The sequence below is a fragment of the Vidua chalybeata genome, chromosome 3 (genome assembly GCF_026979565.1).
Source record: "Vidua chalybeata isolate OUT-0048 chromosome 3, bVidCha1 merged haplotype, whole genome shotgun sequence".
Classification (NCBI taxonomy): Eukaryota; Metazoa; Chordata; class Aves; order Passeriformes; family Viduidae; genus Vidua; species Vidua chalybeata.
This window is the reverse complement of record NC_071532.1, coordinates 84623855-84639461: the sequence shown is the minus strand read 5'-3', so window position 1 is coordinate 84639461 and position 15607 is coordinate 84623855. Positions and strand designations below refer to the sequence as shown.

The 15607-nt window shown below is 37.5% G+C and overlaps 1 protein-coding gene across 1 annotated transcript in view; it reads left to right on the top strand.

Annotated features, from left to right (window-relative positions):
- The window catches only part of COL19A1 (collagen type XIX alpha 1 chain), a 194809-nt gene that overhangs the window by 156619 nt on the left and 22583 nt on the right, over positions 1-15607 (top strand). The window contains exons 25-37 of the mRNA XM_053937526.1: positions 1359-1412; positions 3472-3525; positions 4767-4856; positions 5495-5539; positions 5631-5708; positions 6580-6615; positions 6718-6771; positions 6860-6913; positions 9166-9207; positions 10233-10286; positions 11122-11175; positions 14197-14250; positions 15173-15226. Coding sequence (XP_053793501.1) covers positions 1359-1412; positions 3472-3525; positions 4767-4856; positions 5495-5539; positions 5631-5708; positions 6580-6615; positions 6718-6771; positions 6860-6913; positions 9166-9207; positions 10233-10286; positions 11122-11175; positions 14197-14250; positions 15173-15226 — 723 coding nt within the window. The remainder of the gene's footprint in view (positions 1-1358; positions 1413-3471; positions 3526-4766; positions 4857-5494; positions 5540-5630; positions 5709-6579; positions 6616-6717; positions 6772-6859; positions 6914-9165; positions 9208-10232; positions 10287-11121; positions 11176-14196; positions 14251-15172; positions 15227-15607) is intronic.

Sequence of the window (15607 nt, the reverse complement as noted above, 5' to 3'; positions counted from 1 at the left end):
GAGCAGAGGCCTCTTCAGCAGGTTCCCTACAACACAAAATCTGGGAGGAGCAGCCAATACCCCAGAGGGCTGTGCAGCCCTTCAGAGGGACCATGACAGGTTGGAGAGATGGGCAGAGAACTGTCTGAAACTCAGCAGAGGAAAGTGCAGGGCCCTGCACCTGGGGAGGAATAACCATAGGAGACAACTTGCTGGAAAGCAGCTCTTTGGAGAAGGACCAGCAGATCCTGGTGAGCCCCACCATGAGCCAGCAGTGCCCTTGTGGGCAAGAAGGCCAGTGGTGTCCTGGGGTGCATTAGGAAAAGCATGGACAGCTGGGTGAGGCAAGTGATCCTGCCCTTCTACTCAGCCCTGGTGAGGCCACATCTGGAGTGCTCTGTCCAGTTCTGGGCTCCTCAGTACAAGAGGGACATGGAGCTCCTGGAGCGGGTCCTGTGGAGAGCAAGGATGATTAAGGGACTGGAGCATCTCTCTAACGAGGAAAGTCTGAGGGAGCTGGACCTGTTCAGCCTTGAGAAAAGTCAACTGGAAGAAGACCTCATCACTGTCTATCAGTATCTAAACAGTGGTGCTGAGGTTTCCAGGCTCTTCCCAGTGGTGCCAAGCAATAGGACAGGAGGCAATGGGCAGAAACTGATGCACAAGAAGTTCCACCTGAACATGAGGAAGAATTTCTTTACTGTGTGGGTGACTGAGCAATGGAACAAATTGCCCAGGGAGGTTGTGGAGTCTCCCTCACTGGAAGAAACTGCAATGTACAGGAATGGTCCTGCTTGGGCAGGAAGGCTGAACCAGATAACCCATTCTACAATGGGTTGCTTGTAACTTCACCCATTCTACAGTTGTGTGATTCTGTGAAGAAAGTAACTGAAGCACAAATATTCTTTAGAATCTTTCATGATGTCTTGAATTGTATAAAACACAGATAGAATTAGAAACTATTAAATCTAACTGCCACCCAACAGTATTCTTGCTGGATAGTATCTGGATTTTAAATCACGAAAAGAAGGCCCAGTGAGAATCGATGTGGCTATAGAAGCCTCAAAATTGTTGTCATAAAAATGATTCTTGAAATTTTGATCTGTTCTTTTTTATGTCTTTCCCTTTAGGTATTCCCTTTGTACTTACTTGTATTTGCTTTATATACATACTTTGGATTTTGTACATATTAGTCCACAAGACTTACTGAACTAAATGTCAGAGTAAGGGAGAATAAGCAAACTCTGTACTTCTTACTCCATGTGGAAGATAATTCTTAATGCCTGATGTTTAAATATATTTATATATAACAATGCTTTACACCATATTACAGTAGTTGATTGACTTTTACCTCAGGTGTGTATTATATCACTTCACAGGGACTGCAAGGCCCTCCAGGACCTGTTGGACCCAGGGGACTGCCAGGAGAAGTTGTATGTATTGTGCCATTTCTCCAGCTGTAGCTGTGGTGTGTGAGCAGTTAGCCAGTGAAGCAGTGCCACAGAAGTTACCATAGCTGCTCTTTTTGTGGGTGGCCCTGCAGCTACCAGGTGTTGAAGCACAGTAGTATGGGATGCCTCCCTCAACAGGCCATTATCTTTAGTTTCAGTAAACCATCTGCATCGTGCTTCTGACACTGTTTGACAGCATGGAGTGGATCTGGATATTGGGGTCACAGGCATGAGAGCTTTCACCCTTCTTGATTGTCTCTCCCTTGTTCCCCTGTTAGAGCTGTGTTTGTTGGGTCCTGGCTTCCCATTCCAGCCAGGAGGTCATTGCTTGGCTGGGATGGTTAAGCAACAAGTTCTCTTGGTTTGTGTTATGCAGCAGCTCACAGTTGCCAGGCACAGATGCTACTGGGCAAGGCTCCCAGAGATGCAGTGTGCTTGTGGGTGTGAAACTGGTGAGTTGGGAGTGTCAAGCAGTGGTACTTCTCAGCAGAGTTGGAGTGTCCTGTAGTCATTGTGCTTTTGGGTGCTCCACATTCAGGTCTGCCAACTGATTGGGCAAGGTGATGGGGAGACCCTCCTTCATGAGGGTTTTAGAGTCCCTGTAACAATTATGCCACTGGGCAGCAGATTTAAAAATATAATAATTCATTTTATACAGTATGACGACAATTATGAAAGTTTGAAAAATTGTTTTAAATTAACTTACATCATCAAAGAGTCATCTAGCAGATAAGGATTACTTCTTCTCCTAAGAAACCACTTTAGCTTGGTCCAACCAAAAAAAAAAAAAAAATTGGGAAATCCTTAGAAAAGAAGAGAGAGAAGAGAGGCTGTATGTATTTTATGCCAGTATCAAAAGTGGATAGGGTAGGCCATGATCTTAGTAAGCATAAATTTTCATTTCCATAATGATTTTGTGTTGGTATAAGCAGAATATTCTTCATTAGGGTACTTTCTTTCTTATGCTTTTAGTTTGGATGACTGGGTGAAGCGAGTAGCTGTCTGTCTGTATTAAGTAGAGAATGCAGCAGAGAAAGCAAACACAGCTGCTGAGCATTCACTACTGGCATGAAAATGTTGTCATCTGTCATATGTCAGTGTGCACAGAACTGTGCTTTACACTAAGAAAAATTAAAACAATGTGTGTTTCCTTGTCTTTCTTAGAGAGTTCATTTTTCAGTCCAGCTTATGTTTCATACTTAGATTTTGCTGTTCAGTTTGGGCAATTTTATACTTACTGTGAAAATTACTGTTATTCTTAACAAAACACTTGACTAAATAGTTGAATAACATTGAAGGGTCATAGAAAAAGTTTTCTGTATTTGTTGCAGTATTGTGAGAGAACCCAATTGAGCCTTACTTGTTGTTTAATAGTTTCTATTTAGACTTTAATATTTTTCATTTATCTTCATTTCTCTGCATTTATAAAAATCCTTCATGAAAAGGCCAAGGGAAAATACTGAAGTTAAAATCAAAATGTGAAAGATGAGAAGATTTAGACAAAAGAGAGGCTGGAACATACTTTATTTACTGAAAACGTTTGACTGTCTATTACATATCTAAAACATTTAAAGGGATTTGTTGGATTAACTAATGTGAAGGAGTAGGAATTAATTGAGGCTTTTAAGATACCAGTTTGAATAATTAACTAGTACAGTACAGTAATCATGCAGCCCTCCATGGGCAAAAAAGATGACACTTACTTAAAATTCAAGTTTCTATGTGCTACTTCTTTGCTTGAAAAAACAGTTGATTTTCAAGACTTGAGATTACTTTGAAATAGAAGAAATAAACCTTTTGGTCTCTGCCATTCTCCCCTGATAGGGTCCAAAAATAATTTTGATTATTACAGTTTAACTTAAAGAAAAATGATTTATATATTTAAGTATTAAGTAATTCATTAACTTATAGTCTTTAACATTTGGGATCAATACTAATGCACAGTAAACAGTCCAGTGGAAACTAATTTTCATCTGTATTTTTATATAACCATTAAGGGAATAGCTATAAAAGTGTACCATTATATTTTTATTAATTCCAGGGCTTACCAGGAGATCCTGGGGTACCAGGAAACCCAGGAATTAAAGGAGACAAGGTATCTTTTAAGTGTTTTTCATTAAGCTTGATATGTTAAAGCATTTTAAATGTTCACTTCAAGAGTAACCTTCCATTCTTCTGTAGTGCATCTGTGTGGCTGCTGTGTGATTTTAAAATGTACCAGCAGCAGCCCCCCGTGTCTTGGAGAAGAAACATCTCTGCATTTGGAGATGGTTCAGACCAGTTTGGCAACCTAGTTGCTCTTTAGATGAATAATTTAAGTAATATTTCAAAGAGATTGGACTGTGCCCTTGCATGAAATCTGTTCTGTGCAGAAATGTCACTTCAGGTCCTGACTACAGAACAACCTTTTCAGGATAGTGTCCTACCCAGACTAATGTGCAAAATCCCACTTCACAGTCAGACATCTTCATCTTGGCAGAGCTCTAGGGCAGCTACACTGGCTCAGATGTAAGCTAAGGCTGGATCTCCTTAAGACATTGTATTTTGCTGTATAGAAATCTCTTAGTTAGAATTTAGCTGCATCAGCAACAGCTAAAAATTACGTGTCTATATACTGAATGTAAAGAAGGAGAAAAAAAAGGATATACAGGTGTGCTCTGAGATGTGTGATGTGTTGTGGTATTTATACATTGTGGGGTACAAGGAAAACCAAAAAACTCCAGTTTGAAGAAGTGAGATGCAAGAAAGGCAAAGAAAATAACTGGAACAAGGACAAGAATGTACTCATCTTGCAAAATGGGAAGTGGTGGGTTCAGAAAGAATCACAGAGGATGTTGCAGGAGCCTGCAAGAGACAAGAGGAGAGCATAACAAAAGGCACAATTTTACTGAATAAGCAGCAGAGTTTAGCAATGGGGAACAAGAGACACTGCATGTGTTGAGAGAAGAACAGAGGAGTAAAAAGGAATACACTGAAGACCCCAGGTTTAGCACTAGTGGTTGATAGCTGGGGAGAGACAGCTGTTGTTTCAGCTGTTGCTATGAATTAGTTGGCAGGGTTTAATGACAACCTGCATATTAGGAGCCTGGGGAACAAGAAATGTAGATGAGATGCATTGCAAGCATGGAAAAGCAAGAGAATGCTAGTTATTAATAATGGTTATATGATCCATGCCTCCAATTCTGTAACTTTTTGAAGGAAAATATGAGGGTATTTTTTCTTCTCTATATCTTCTCAAAGTACTGGCACTTTCTGTGATAAACTTGATAATATTTAGAGTTTTTTCATAGGGGAAAATTCTCACATTTCAATTAGTGATTCAAATTTATTTTGTAGGGTGACCCTGGTGGAATTATTGGACCACCTGGACATCCAGGTCCAAAAGGCGATATGGGGCCTCCCGGACCAAGTCTGCCTGGAACACCAGTAAGTCCATAATCTGAAAAGACTTTCCTGACTTTATTTTCTGCAGGGGCAACTGGGAAAGAATTCTCATTGTGCAATGAAAGAAATCACAGAACGGTTTGTGTTGGAGAATACTTTAAAGGTCATCTAGTTCCAACCCCCTACTATGGGCAGGGACATCTCCCACTAGAGCAGGTTGCTCAAAGTCCCATCCAATCTGGCCTTGAACATTTCCAGGGATGGGGCATTCAAAACTTCTCTCAGCAGCCTGTTCCAGTGCCTCTACCCTCACTGTAAAGAATTTCTTCCTAATACCTAATCTAAACTTAGTCACTTCCAGTTTAAAGCCACAAAGCACATATTTTTTATTGTAATTTCAAAATCAAAATATATTTTACAGTGGTGTTTTAAGTGCACTAAAATATAGAAATAGTGTAAGTCTATTAGTCTATTTGTGTAGTCTAGAAATAGTGTAAGTATCACATATGATTCTAGTGATACTGGCACTAACAAGGAGGATATGTAAACTTGTCATAGTTTATTTCTAAGGGCTGGCTAATTTTAGCCATTAAATACATCTAGTATTTTGAATTTTAAAGCATAATTTGTTTGGGTTTTTTTTCTTGGTTTTTTCGTGTTTTGTTTTGGATTTCTTTTAGGGTCCAACTGGTGTTCCTGGAAACCCAGGTCCAAGGGGGCCAAAGGTATGCCAAACGCATTATTTCTGTTTCTAAAAATATTTGGTAGTTTGCATTTTCAGAGCTGTTGTGATGGAAAGTCTCCTACCTTTCACAGGGAGAAAGAGGACTACCTGGTGTACAGGGAGCACCTGGGGAGATGGGGCCCCCTGGAATAGGCATTCAGGGATCACCAGTAAGTAAACAACACCCAGAATTTGGGCTTCTCACTGTCCATCACTGAGCAACTGCAACAGGCAAACAAAGCATAATAAAAAGCCATGAACTCCCTTCTGGCCTGACTCCCAGCTCCCAGTTTGCTTCAAGGGTTGCTGTGCAGTTTAAATTCAAACATGAAGCAAGTTGACACAGACATCTAAAGCATTCATAGTAAATAATTTGTACAACAATAACTGTTTCAATAATTCAGCTTGTTTCCTGGGTTTCTTTCTTTTTAATGCCTTTAAATAAAGCCACCTGCAGTGCCATCAAAATATTCAGTAAAAAAATGTGCTGATGTTGATGGTGTAGCTGGTGGGTGGTACATGCTATTGCAGGAGTTTTACTCCAGTGACTGAGGCAATCTCTCTTCAGTCAACCAATGTGTATTCAGCTTATGGACAGTGCTCTGGTATAAAAAGGAAATATTTGTGAAAGGTGACTACGCATTCACCCTGAATGTCTTCATCTAAAATAATAATACTTAAAGATAATTTTTTCAATTACAATATTTTCAAATCTGAATTTTAAAAATTATGCATTTATATCTAAATTATCTGGTTTTATTCAAGTGCTCATTAGCTTTTCTAGTGAATTTTCTTCCTAAATACCAAGTTTCACCACAGATCAATAATTTTTGGAAATGCTTGCCCTAAAAAATGGGCATTCACAAAGTCCTGAGGTCTCCAACTTTGGCAAAATTATGTGTGGATTTAAAGCCAAACCTTAAAGCAAGACTTTCTCAAAGTGAAAACTGCATAAATATCCTACATTCAGCATTTTTTAATGAAGTTCATCTCCCTTATCCCAGAAAGTGTAGCTACTGATTGTTTGGAGTTTTCTTACAGGGTCCTATAGGTCCAACTGGATCAGCAGGTGTGCAGGTAGGGTATAAGTTTTCACTTTAATACAAAAAGCATTAATTTAGTTTAGGAATTTTGCAGGAAAGGTATTCTTATATCCGAAATGACCTTTTGTGCTCTTAGGGCCCTAGGGGACCTCCAGGATTACCAGGAGCTCCAGGTACCCCTGGCATTAATGTAAGTGACAGCTTTATATATATACAAGAAAAAGTAATGTGTACCTCGTCAATGATTTAAGGCCATCAAGTTTTACATTTGTTTCTAGGGCACTCCAGGAAGAGATGGAAAGCCAGGACTACCAGGCCCTCCAGGTGATCCTGTACGTATGCAGGGAAAGCTTTTGCATTTGCTTTGGTGCAAATATATTAAATTTATGTGAGGTGAGATAGCATAGCAAGCCTATAAGAACCAGTGATATGAAGATAAAGTAGAAATACTTACTTGGGAAAGACAAGTAAACAGCCATGTTATGTACTTGGCCTCAATAAAACCAAGACTGTCTTCATTATGTTTCTTTAAGCAAGAAAAAATGCTTAGAATTAGTTGCCATGTAGTTAATGCTTATCAAAAATCATGGATCTGAGTGTCACTTAGCAGATTATTGTCAGTCTTGGAAAGAGAGGTCTCTCCCATGCTCAGTTCTTGTCAGTGATTTAATTTCATTTGGGTAAGTAGAGAAAACTCTGAAATTGGAGTGGGAAAGATTGCTTGCTTTTTGAAGATGTAATCAAAATTCAGAGGCTGTCTGAAGTCAACAAGATTTAACTTGAGACAGATGAGGATAAAGTGCTTAATAAGGAAAACCAAAATCCATAAGGAGAATAAGTCTGGGAGGCACAGCACATTGTAAACTAAATGGAAGTAAAATATTTGATGCTACCATTAAACAGACAGGTCTAAATGGTAAAACTCACAAACAGGATAATTATTGCCTTTTGCTGTCTTGAAATACTCTTCTTTTTGGAAAGAACATTTTTTCCAGGAAGATGTAGCAAGCAGGAGTGAATCTGGAGAATTAAGGCCATTTTAACACTTTCAAAATCCCAGCATAAATCATACACTTATTCAGAGAGCAACACACAGATTTATGGCTCTGCAGAGTGTGTTTGCAGTCAGGCTGGACTTGCCTTACACTCAGAGCGGGGGAGCTGCGTGGCACACAGTTGGCTTGCTCTCATACATGTGTGCCCTTTGCAGCTGGGGTTCCACACTGAGGGTTTGGGGTTCAGTGCCATACATTGGTAGAGCAGCTAAAATAAGAACATTAGAAAAGAGGAGAGACTGGGGAAATTACACTTCTAGTCCAGTAGGAAGACCAACAGGTGATATGGTAACAGCCTGCCTAGCTGAAAAATATCATAAGGAGAAGGGTGAAAAGTCAGGCCATGTAGGTTTTTTGTTTTCAAGTCTTGTCACAGGTTTTTAAGGGCAGCTGATCCTGTCTATGTACAGTTTACCTCTGTGCAGAGGATGGACTCACACCTTACATAACTATGTCCAAGTTGTGCTAGGTGATGTTGTCTCACCCTAAAAAACAACTTGGCATGCTTTCGAAGGTGGTTATGCCACCCTATAGATGGTGTGCTGATTATATTTCTGGTTAATTATATTCAGCAGTGTGTCTCTTGAGCTGATCTTTGACACTCATTGTTATTAACTGGCAGTCTTTGGAATATGCTAAAAAAAGTGCTTATATTTTATTTTTCTTCTTCAAGATGGAAAGAATTTAAACAGGGTGAACAAAAAAAGTTACCTTATTTTGAATGTGTCTAATTTTATAGTATGCCCAGGATTTATATGATTTTAGATTTAGCAATTGCTAGACAAAATGAGAATTAGTAATTGGAGAGTCTGTGAATGAAGTTGATGACAACCAGGGCAATGAGTTTTTAACAGGGAGTCTTTAAATATAAATTTAATGGCAGGTCTTGGAAATCTGGGATCTTTTTCAGTACAGTATAGATCCACTGACTGATCTTTAAATGGCTCAGCTTTGGTAGCAATTGGTATTGGTAGCAATTTAGCAGTGGCACCAAGGAGTTACACACTAATTATTAATATTTAAGGGCAGTAAAAAATATTACATATGTTGCTTTTGTTGCTGTAGCTGGATTATTTCCAGTATCTAAGCTCATTTATTGAAGTTAGCTTTGGCATCTCCAGAATTTGTGCTACAGTTGACAGTAGAGTCAAAGCCTAGGAGAAAGGAGGAGGAAAATAATTGAAGATAATCAGGTAAGAATACAAGAAATTCCAGTAGCATTAAGCTGTCACTGATGTGCTACAAAAACAATATTAGTATGTTCAGGAGTTATGCTGTTGTCATGGTTTGAGACATTTCATTGCATTTGTAGTTAAGAATTGCAATCGATAGGTTGGATAGACTGTGATATTTAAGTATATCTGAAAATCAGTTTTTTCTTTTGAGTTTTCATTAAAAAGTAGATTGAACCAACATATATATATCATCAGCTCTATGTGTAATGATATAAAGTTTAGAAGCAATGAAAACACATCAGAATTAGTAGTGCTTTGTAAAATATTAACTGCAGATGCCTTTTTTAATTGCAGGTTGCACTTCCACTTGTGGGAGATATGGGTGCTATACTGAAGGTAAATTTTTCACAGATTAAATAGGGTTTTTTTGCTATAAACATGCTTTTTAAACAAACACATGCACTTGAGAGCTTCTATAGGTTCAGTTCTGACTTGCAGGGCTAGCCTAAAACAGTATTGTGATTTTTTGTTTTGCTTTGTTTTCTTTTAAAAAATACTCAAGAAATATATTGACAGAAATTTTGCAAGTCAGGTAGTAGCCAGGAAGTGCCTGTTCAGCACATCCAACCCACAGTAATTGCTACAAATATACCCAGTTCTCCACTTTACTTTGTAGCATTAATTTCAGTAATATACCAAATGAGGAAAATAGTCTAGAATTTCTAAGATATTATTTTGAGAAATAATGAAATTTGGAGGGTTCTGCAATATTCCAAAATGAAAATTGTGCTCAGGAGTATTTCAATATGAAAAGCACACTTCATGTCTACTGTACTTTATTAATACATGTACTTAGGGTTTATTGACTTTCTCATTTCCAAATCTGATTTATTTTAGGTCTATTTTTTGTTTGTAATTGTACTGGTTTTCTGCTGTACATACTCTTCTTGTCAGAGCTCTCTTTCTTGCTTCTTCTTTATGTCTCATTCTTCATTTCTCAGTGTTTTTTGGTTAGCACTTCTATATGACTGCAATTTAGCTGGCAAATGCTTCTCTCAGCAATGCAGGGGTCATTTACTTTTAAATATCTACAGATTTGAAGCTGGAGAGAGTAACAAGTAGCCTTCATCTCTAACTAATCCTTGAAAGGAAGATGCTCAAACCTAAACATAGGTGTGTCTGGGGCTATCCAAAGTAAAGCTAAAAAATGTGTTAGCATGATTTGAGTAGAGAGTGTGAGATGGGGAGGAAAACAAGGAAGTCTCTCTGAACAAGTATATGGTTTAGAAGAGAGCAAGGACTGGAGAAGCTTTGGGATAAAACAAAGGCCTGGTCAGAAAGGCAGGAAGGAAGCAATGTGCATAGATGGTCCATGGCATAACAATATTTATTTGTCACTTCATCTTCTGTCTTTTCCACAGGGTGATCCTGGCACAAGAGGTCCTCCAGGCATTCCTGGAAGAGAAGGACCAAAAGTAAGTTTTGAAGAGTGTACTCCTCATTGCTTTGTTTCTTGTTAAAAGCAAAAGGACAGATTCTTACCTTCGCGAGACTTGACATTTTTGTCTCATCCATAACCCTGCGGCATTGGGCAGCCTAAAAGTTCAAATTATTTTTATGTTGCAAGCCTCTTCATGTGTCAGTTTGCCTTTTGTCTAGGTTGAGTGAGCAAAATAGCCTGAGTTGAGTCCCAGGTCCAGATAGTTTTTCTGTGTCATGCCTCCATTAAAGCTGTCTCAGATCTGACTGCCCAGCAGCGCTTTGCTGTCTGTAGACTCATTTTAGGTGAGTCAGTCACACGAGAATCCTGCAGTGAAGAGGCAAACTTCTCACGTGTCCCTCAATTGTGCAACACCCTGTGCCTTTGCACCCTGTTCCCATGGGAGCAGCACAGCCATTTCCCTGGGATTTGAAGTGTCACTGGCATCAATCAAAATCCCACTTCACTGGAATCAGATAAAAAACCACATGGTTTGACATACAGATATCTCCTATCATTGGGACTAATTCCATGGAAGTCAACTTTCTCCATTTCAGCAGGCATTCAAACTCTTTGGTGTTAATGTCTCCATCTTAAGGTCTTTTGAGTATTTTGCCTCCTAGGAATAAACCACTCATTTCCTTTCACCTTGCTGGGAAGTTTCTTTGAAATCTTTCAGATAGTTTTGAGCCTTTGCTTTATGTTTTAGGCACTATGGCTGTAAGGGTATTATGCTAGCATTTATTGAATGTATATAAAATGCCCTACAGAGCATGAAATTCATTGTTCTCTAATAGAAAATATTTGTTTTGAATGTTATGTTTTCATAGGGAAGCAAAGGTGAACGTGGATTTCCTGGGCTTGTGGGGGAAAAGGGCGATGAGGTAAAATTACTTCATTTCTACAGTGGTAGCATTCTTATCTGAACCCAAGTAAAGACCTAGACTGAAAATGAAATGCATAGAATGTTATTTAGTTCTTTAAAACTGCTGAGATAGTAATGTAGTGCTATAAATAGCCCTTGATTCTGATTATTCAATAGGATTGAATATTATAATTTGGTTAAATAACATTGATTTGATTTGATTTTCATCAGTGAATTTTGATTTGTATATTTTAAAGCCTCTCATACATTTACATGCTAATCTTTAAGGATATAGGATACAGCAATAAATAGGCTAATGCCAAATATTTTCAGAAAATACTTCATGTCATGAAAGCAAACATATTTGCTTTCATTTTGTTAGTTCCCCTTTAGAATTCACTTTTGAAAACTTTCCATTAAGGAAATAATCTGATGGGAACAGTAATAGCAGCAAGTACTATTAAGTGGAAACTGAAAAATATTTGAAAGGCCTGAATTTAAAGTATTTGCAATATTTTGCGTCTTTTATTACGTTCTTAGAGTTATTTTTATGTCTTTATGGGGGAGGAAAAAAAAGCCAAATGACTTGTGGTGCCAAATCCAAAATAGCTATAGCTTTCATTTTCAATTGAAATATTTGCAGTTAACATTTCAAGAGCAATATCAGTGGGAAAAAAAATCACCACAGCAGAAGCTATTAAGCAAATTAATCTGGAGAAATAAATTAATTTCTTAGTGGCCTTAGCCAACTGAGGAGTTAAAATAAGTAGCCCAATAAAAAGTATGTGGTGAGCACTTTGAAACTCCAAAATACTTAACTGGGATTAAACACATGCTACTCTCCTTTAATTTAAGAGTGATGGTTACAAGACACAGCACCTATAAAATACAAAAGGAATTTAGAGTGTATTGATTGAGGGGTTTGTAATTCTTTATAAGCATTTCACATTTCTTCGGCACTAAGGCCATGATAACTTAAGAATTTTTAAAGAGTAGTAAAATAAGAGAATAGCTTTCCCAAAAAAAAGTGTTTATCAGGATCCTTGGTTTACAAAAGTACATGTGGAAAAAAATGATGCAGCTCCTGCTACTGTTTTACTCCAGAATGTAGCATGCTGTCAGCCTAAAGTATCATGTTTATTTTTTTCTTTTATTTTGTATGATATATAGAGCTCATTACATATATATTTGGTTTTAGATTATATATAGAGCTCACACCTCATGTGCCTCCTGAGGTGGAATTCAGAACCTATTTCCTAAAAGGATGGGGAAGCCAAAAGCAAATTTTATGCAGAATTTTACTTAAAAATAAATGGGAAAGTAACACATGCTTTGTGTGCCATATAGGATACCTCTAGCAGTCAGCCCTAGGAGGAATGAGGCGTTAACAAAACAATTTTGACAATTCAAATACTATTAAACAGCTGAGACATAAATAAGATATTGCAGGGAATTAAGAAGGTAATAAGGTAACAGCAAATTTATGACTGGCAGATTTTTTTAAAGGAGCCTAGAGAAAATTCATAGTATATTTTTCATTTATACTGTGTTAATAAGTTCATTATTCCTATGTTTCTTCACCTTTTGAGAGCTGGTGAGCTGCCTTAGCTCTGATATTTTCAATGTTTTGTTGCAGCTTTTGATTATGACATGGTAAAGGTGCAAGTGAATCTTTTTTTCAGAAACATGCATGAAAACATTTTAAAATTAACTTCTTTTACAAATTTCAATGTTTTTATTTCGATAATTTTTTTGGAATGGGGAGAAATGGGAAGAAAGAGAAGCCTACCTGAAGCCCTTTGACATATGCTCATTAACTTCCATATGCTCTCCAACCACCCTTTAATCTTTGTTGAATTTCTTATCTACATTTTCAAAGCACTTTTTTTTTTTCAGGGGAAGTTTTTTTTTGGTATCAGTAGTAAGAATTACAGAAGATGTTCCTTTGGTTTCATATTAATTTTTCATGTAAATGTACCATCAGAGTAAAGGAGTTCAAAAGGAACAGAGAGCACATTAGCAGTTACCTTGCCACTTTGAAAAGATGTAGAGGTGGATCAATGTCCTCTGTGTATAGGAGCAAGAAAGAAAAATCAATGTCTCTCCATCTCTACATTTTTTGCTGATTTATTTCTCTCCAAAGTTTTTCCCTCAGTTTCTCCCTGAGAGCACCAATTGTAGGGTTCCTGACCTCTGTGGCTTTCTAGGCTTCCTCCTTAGCCATTCTTTAAATGTTGCATTTCAAATGAGAAATACGCCTTTTCTGAGGGGATTTTTCTTGTCAGAGGATGGACAGATGAAATCAATCACTGCTTGGAAGAATCTATTTCTCTTTCTCTCATTAGTGGATCACTTTTACATGTCTAAAATTGCACCTGAGCCTGGTGTGACAGAGGAAGGATGCTCAGTGACATACAGGCTTGTCTCAAATCCCACCTCTATCTGCTGGAGTGAGTTGCACAGATGTGTGTTTAGTAAGTGGATACTGGAGTTCATTGATTTTCAGGCAATCAAATAGAATACAAGCAGGAAAGCAGATCATTAAATACTATGTAAAATGTCATGTTCAATTACCAAAAAGCCAAACCAAAAATGAGGCAGAAAGTACCATTTCATTTAGATAGCATCAGGTGATATTGAGAAGCCTGATTAAATGTCTTCTCATCAGAAAAAAAAAAAGTCTTTTAGTAAAAGAAAATAGAAAATCAATCTCTAAGAAAAAGCTTGAAATGTGTTCTTATCTTCACAGCACAAAGACAAAACTATTTCCAAAATATAGGCTAAAAATGCGAAAGGTTGAAGGACAAGTGGTGTTTATCACTCAAGAAAGAAGTTGCCTCTAACCTGGTTCAATGATAACCTGGTTCTCTTCCCTACCTGGTGGGGTGGTTATTTTTTTTAGCCATTATTAAAAATAATGCCTTCATTTTAGAAGAAAATGCACTGGAATGCAGGTATGGTATTGCTGGACATGCTGAATATAAGTATTGTTGAAGTATAAGTGGGAGAGGAACTAGACATGTGCTCTTTTAATCTCCAGGGTCTTCAAGGTGCTCCTGGACTGCCAGGTATATCAGGACCCAGTGGCCCATCCGTAAGTGTGTGGTATCACCTGTGATCTGATTTAGTTCTGTAGGGCTTGCTATAACTGCCTAGATCCAGTCCTTTCTTTACCATTTAGGAGAGTAATAATAAAATCTTACCCATTCTGGCTCTAGTGAAGTAAACTATACTGCTGTTGATGTTACTGAAAATACCACAATTGTCTGGACTCAAAGTTTATGGAATTTAAATAGATTTGAAGTTTTGACATTACTAGAGAATCTGTGAGGTTACATGATGTATGATGTGCAAGCTTGCAGTGAAATGTGTATTTTTGCCCAAGTTAAAATCATGTTAGTAATAAAATCTAAAAATAATTCCAGCTAGTCATTCTGAAAAAAAACCTTTGTGCAAAAACAAAGTAATTACTTGGTTTCACAATTCAAAACCAAAGAATGAGAAAAAGCTGACAATATTTAAAGACACTGAAATATAGCATTAAAATTGTTGGTATTACTGGGAGAGGTCCTCTTTGAAATGTTTTTAAATATTCTTTTCTACATATGGGAATTACATTAGTTAGTATGATCATTATTTGTTCCTCCGTTTCATGACAATACTAATACTTCTTTCAAAAATTGTAGCCCATTTAAGAAGTTTAATGTGGAATACATAAATTGGCATTTAGCAGTAAAACGTGATTCTCAGCTGGATCAAGATGTGCCAGTTAGGGTCACCACATTTAATTTGCCAAGGTGAAAATGCAACAGTGAACACGAGTTTTAACCTTCAAAGGACTTGTCAGGAAGACACAGCTGTTGTATCAAAGAGAAGAGAAATATTTAAACCTGAAGGAGAAGTATAATTAGGTTTAAACTACCTCCAAAAAGCATGTTTTAAAAACTTAGTGACACTGCAAAAATATTTTGTGTCATTTTTTTCCTAATTTATACAAACAATTCTGTGTTGTGCAGGGAGTCCCAGGAAGACCTGGACATCCCGGTCCAGCTGGAGCAAAAGGAGAAAAGGTATTCCTTCTTTTTATTCTTGGTAGAGGTCTGCGAAGGTTTTGCAATCCCATTACACTTTTAAACAAGTGCAAGAGTGTAACAAGAATGTGGCACACATTTCAGATTTTTATTTGTGCTTCACTACAAGTACTTTCCCTAAGCAGTGCTGTGTATGTGGGCTTATATTTTGAATTGCAGTCCTTGTGGTATATTTAAGTTGCAGAGAATTTTCTTCAGGCATAACACATTATATAAGGTTTAAGAAAGTGAAAATATGTTTCTGACATAGAATATGACTAGTGACTTCTTGCTGTGCTTCCCATTCTTTTACCAATATTATATTCAAAAGTAGTTGTACAAGCAGTGAAAGTTATTGGGTGTTAGTTATTCTGAAAGAAT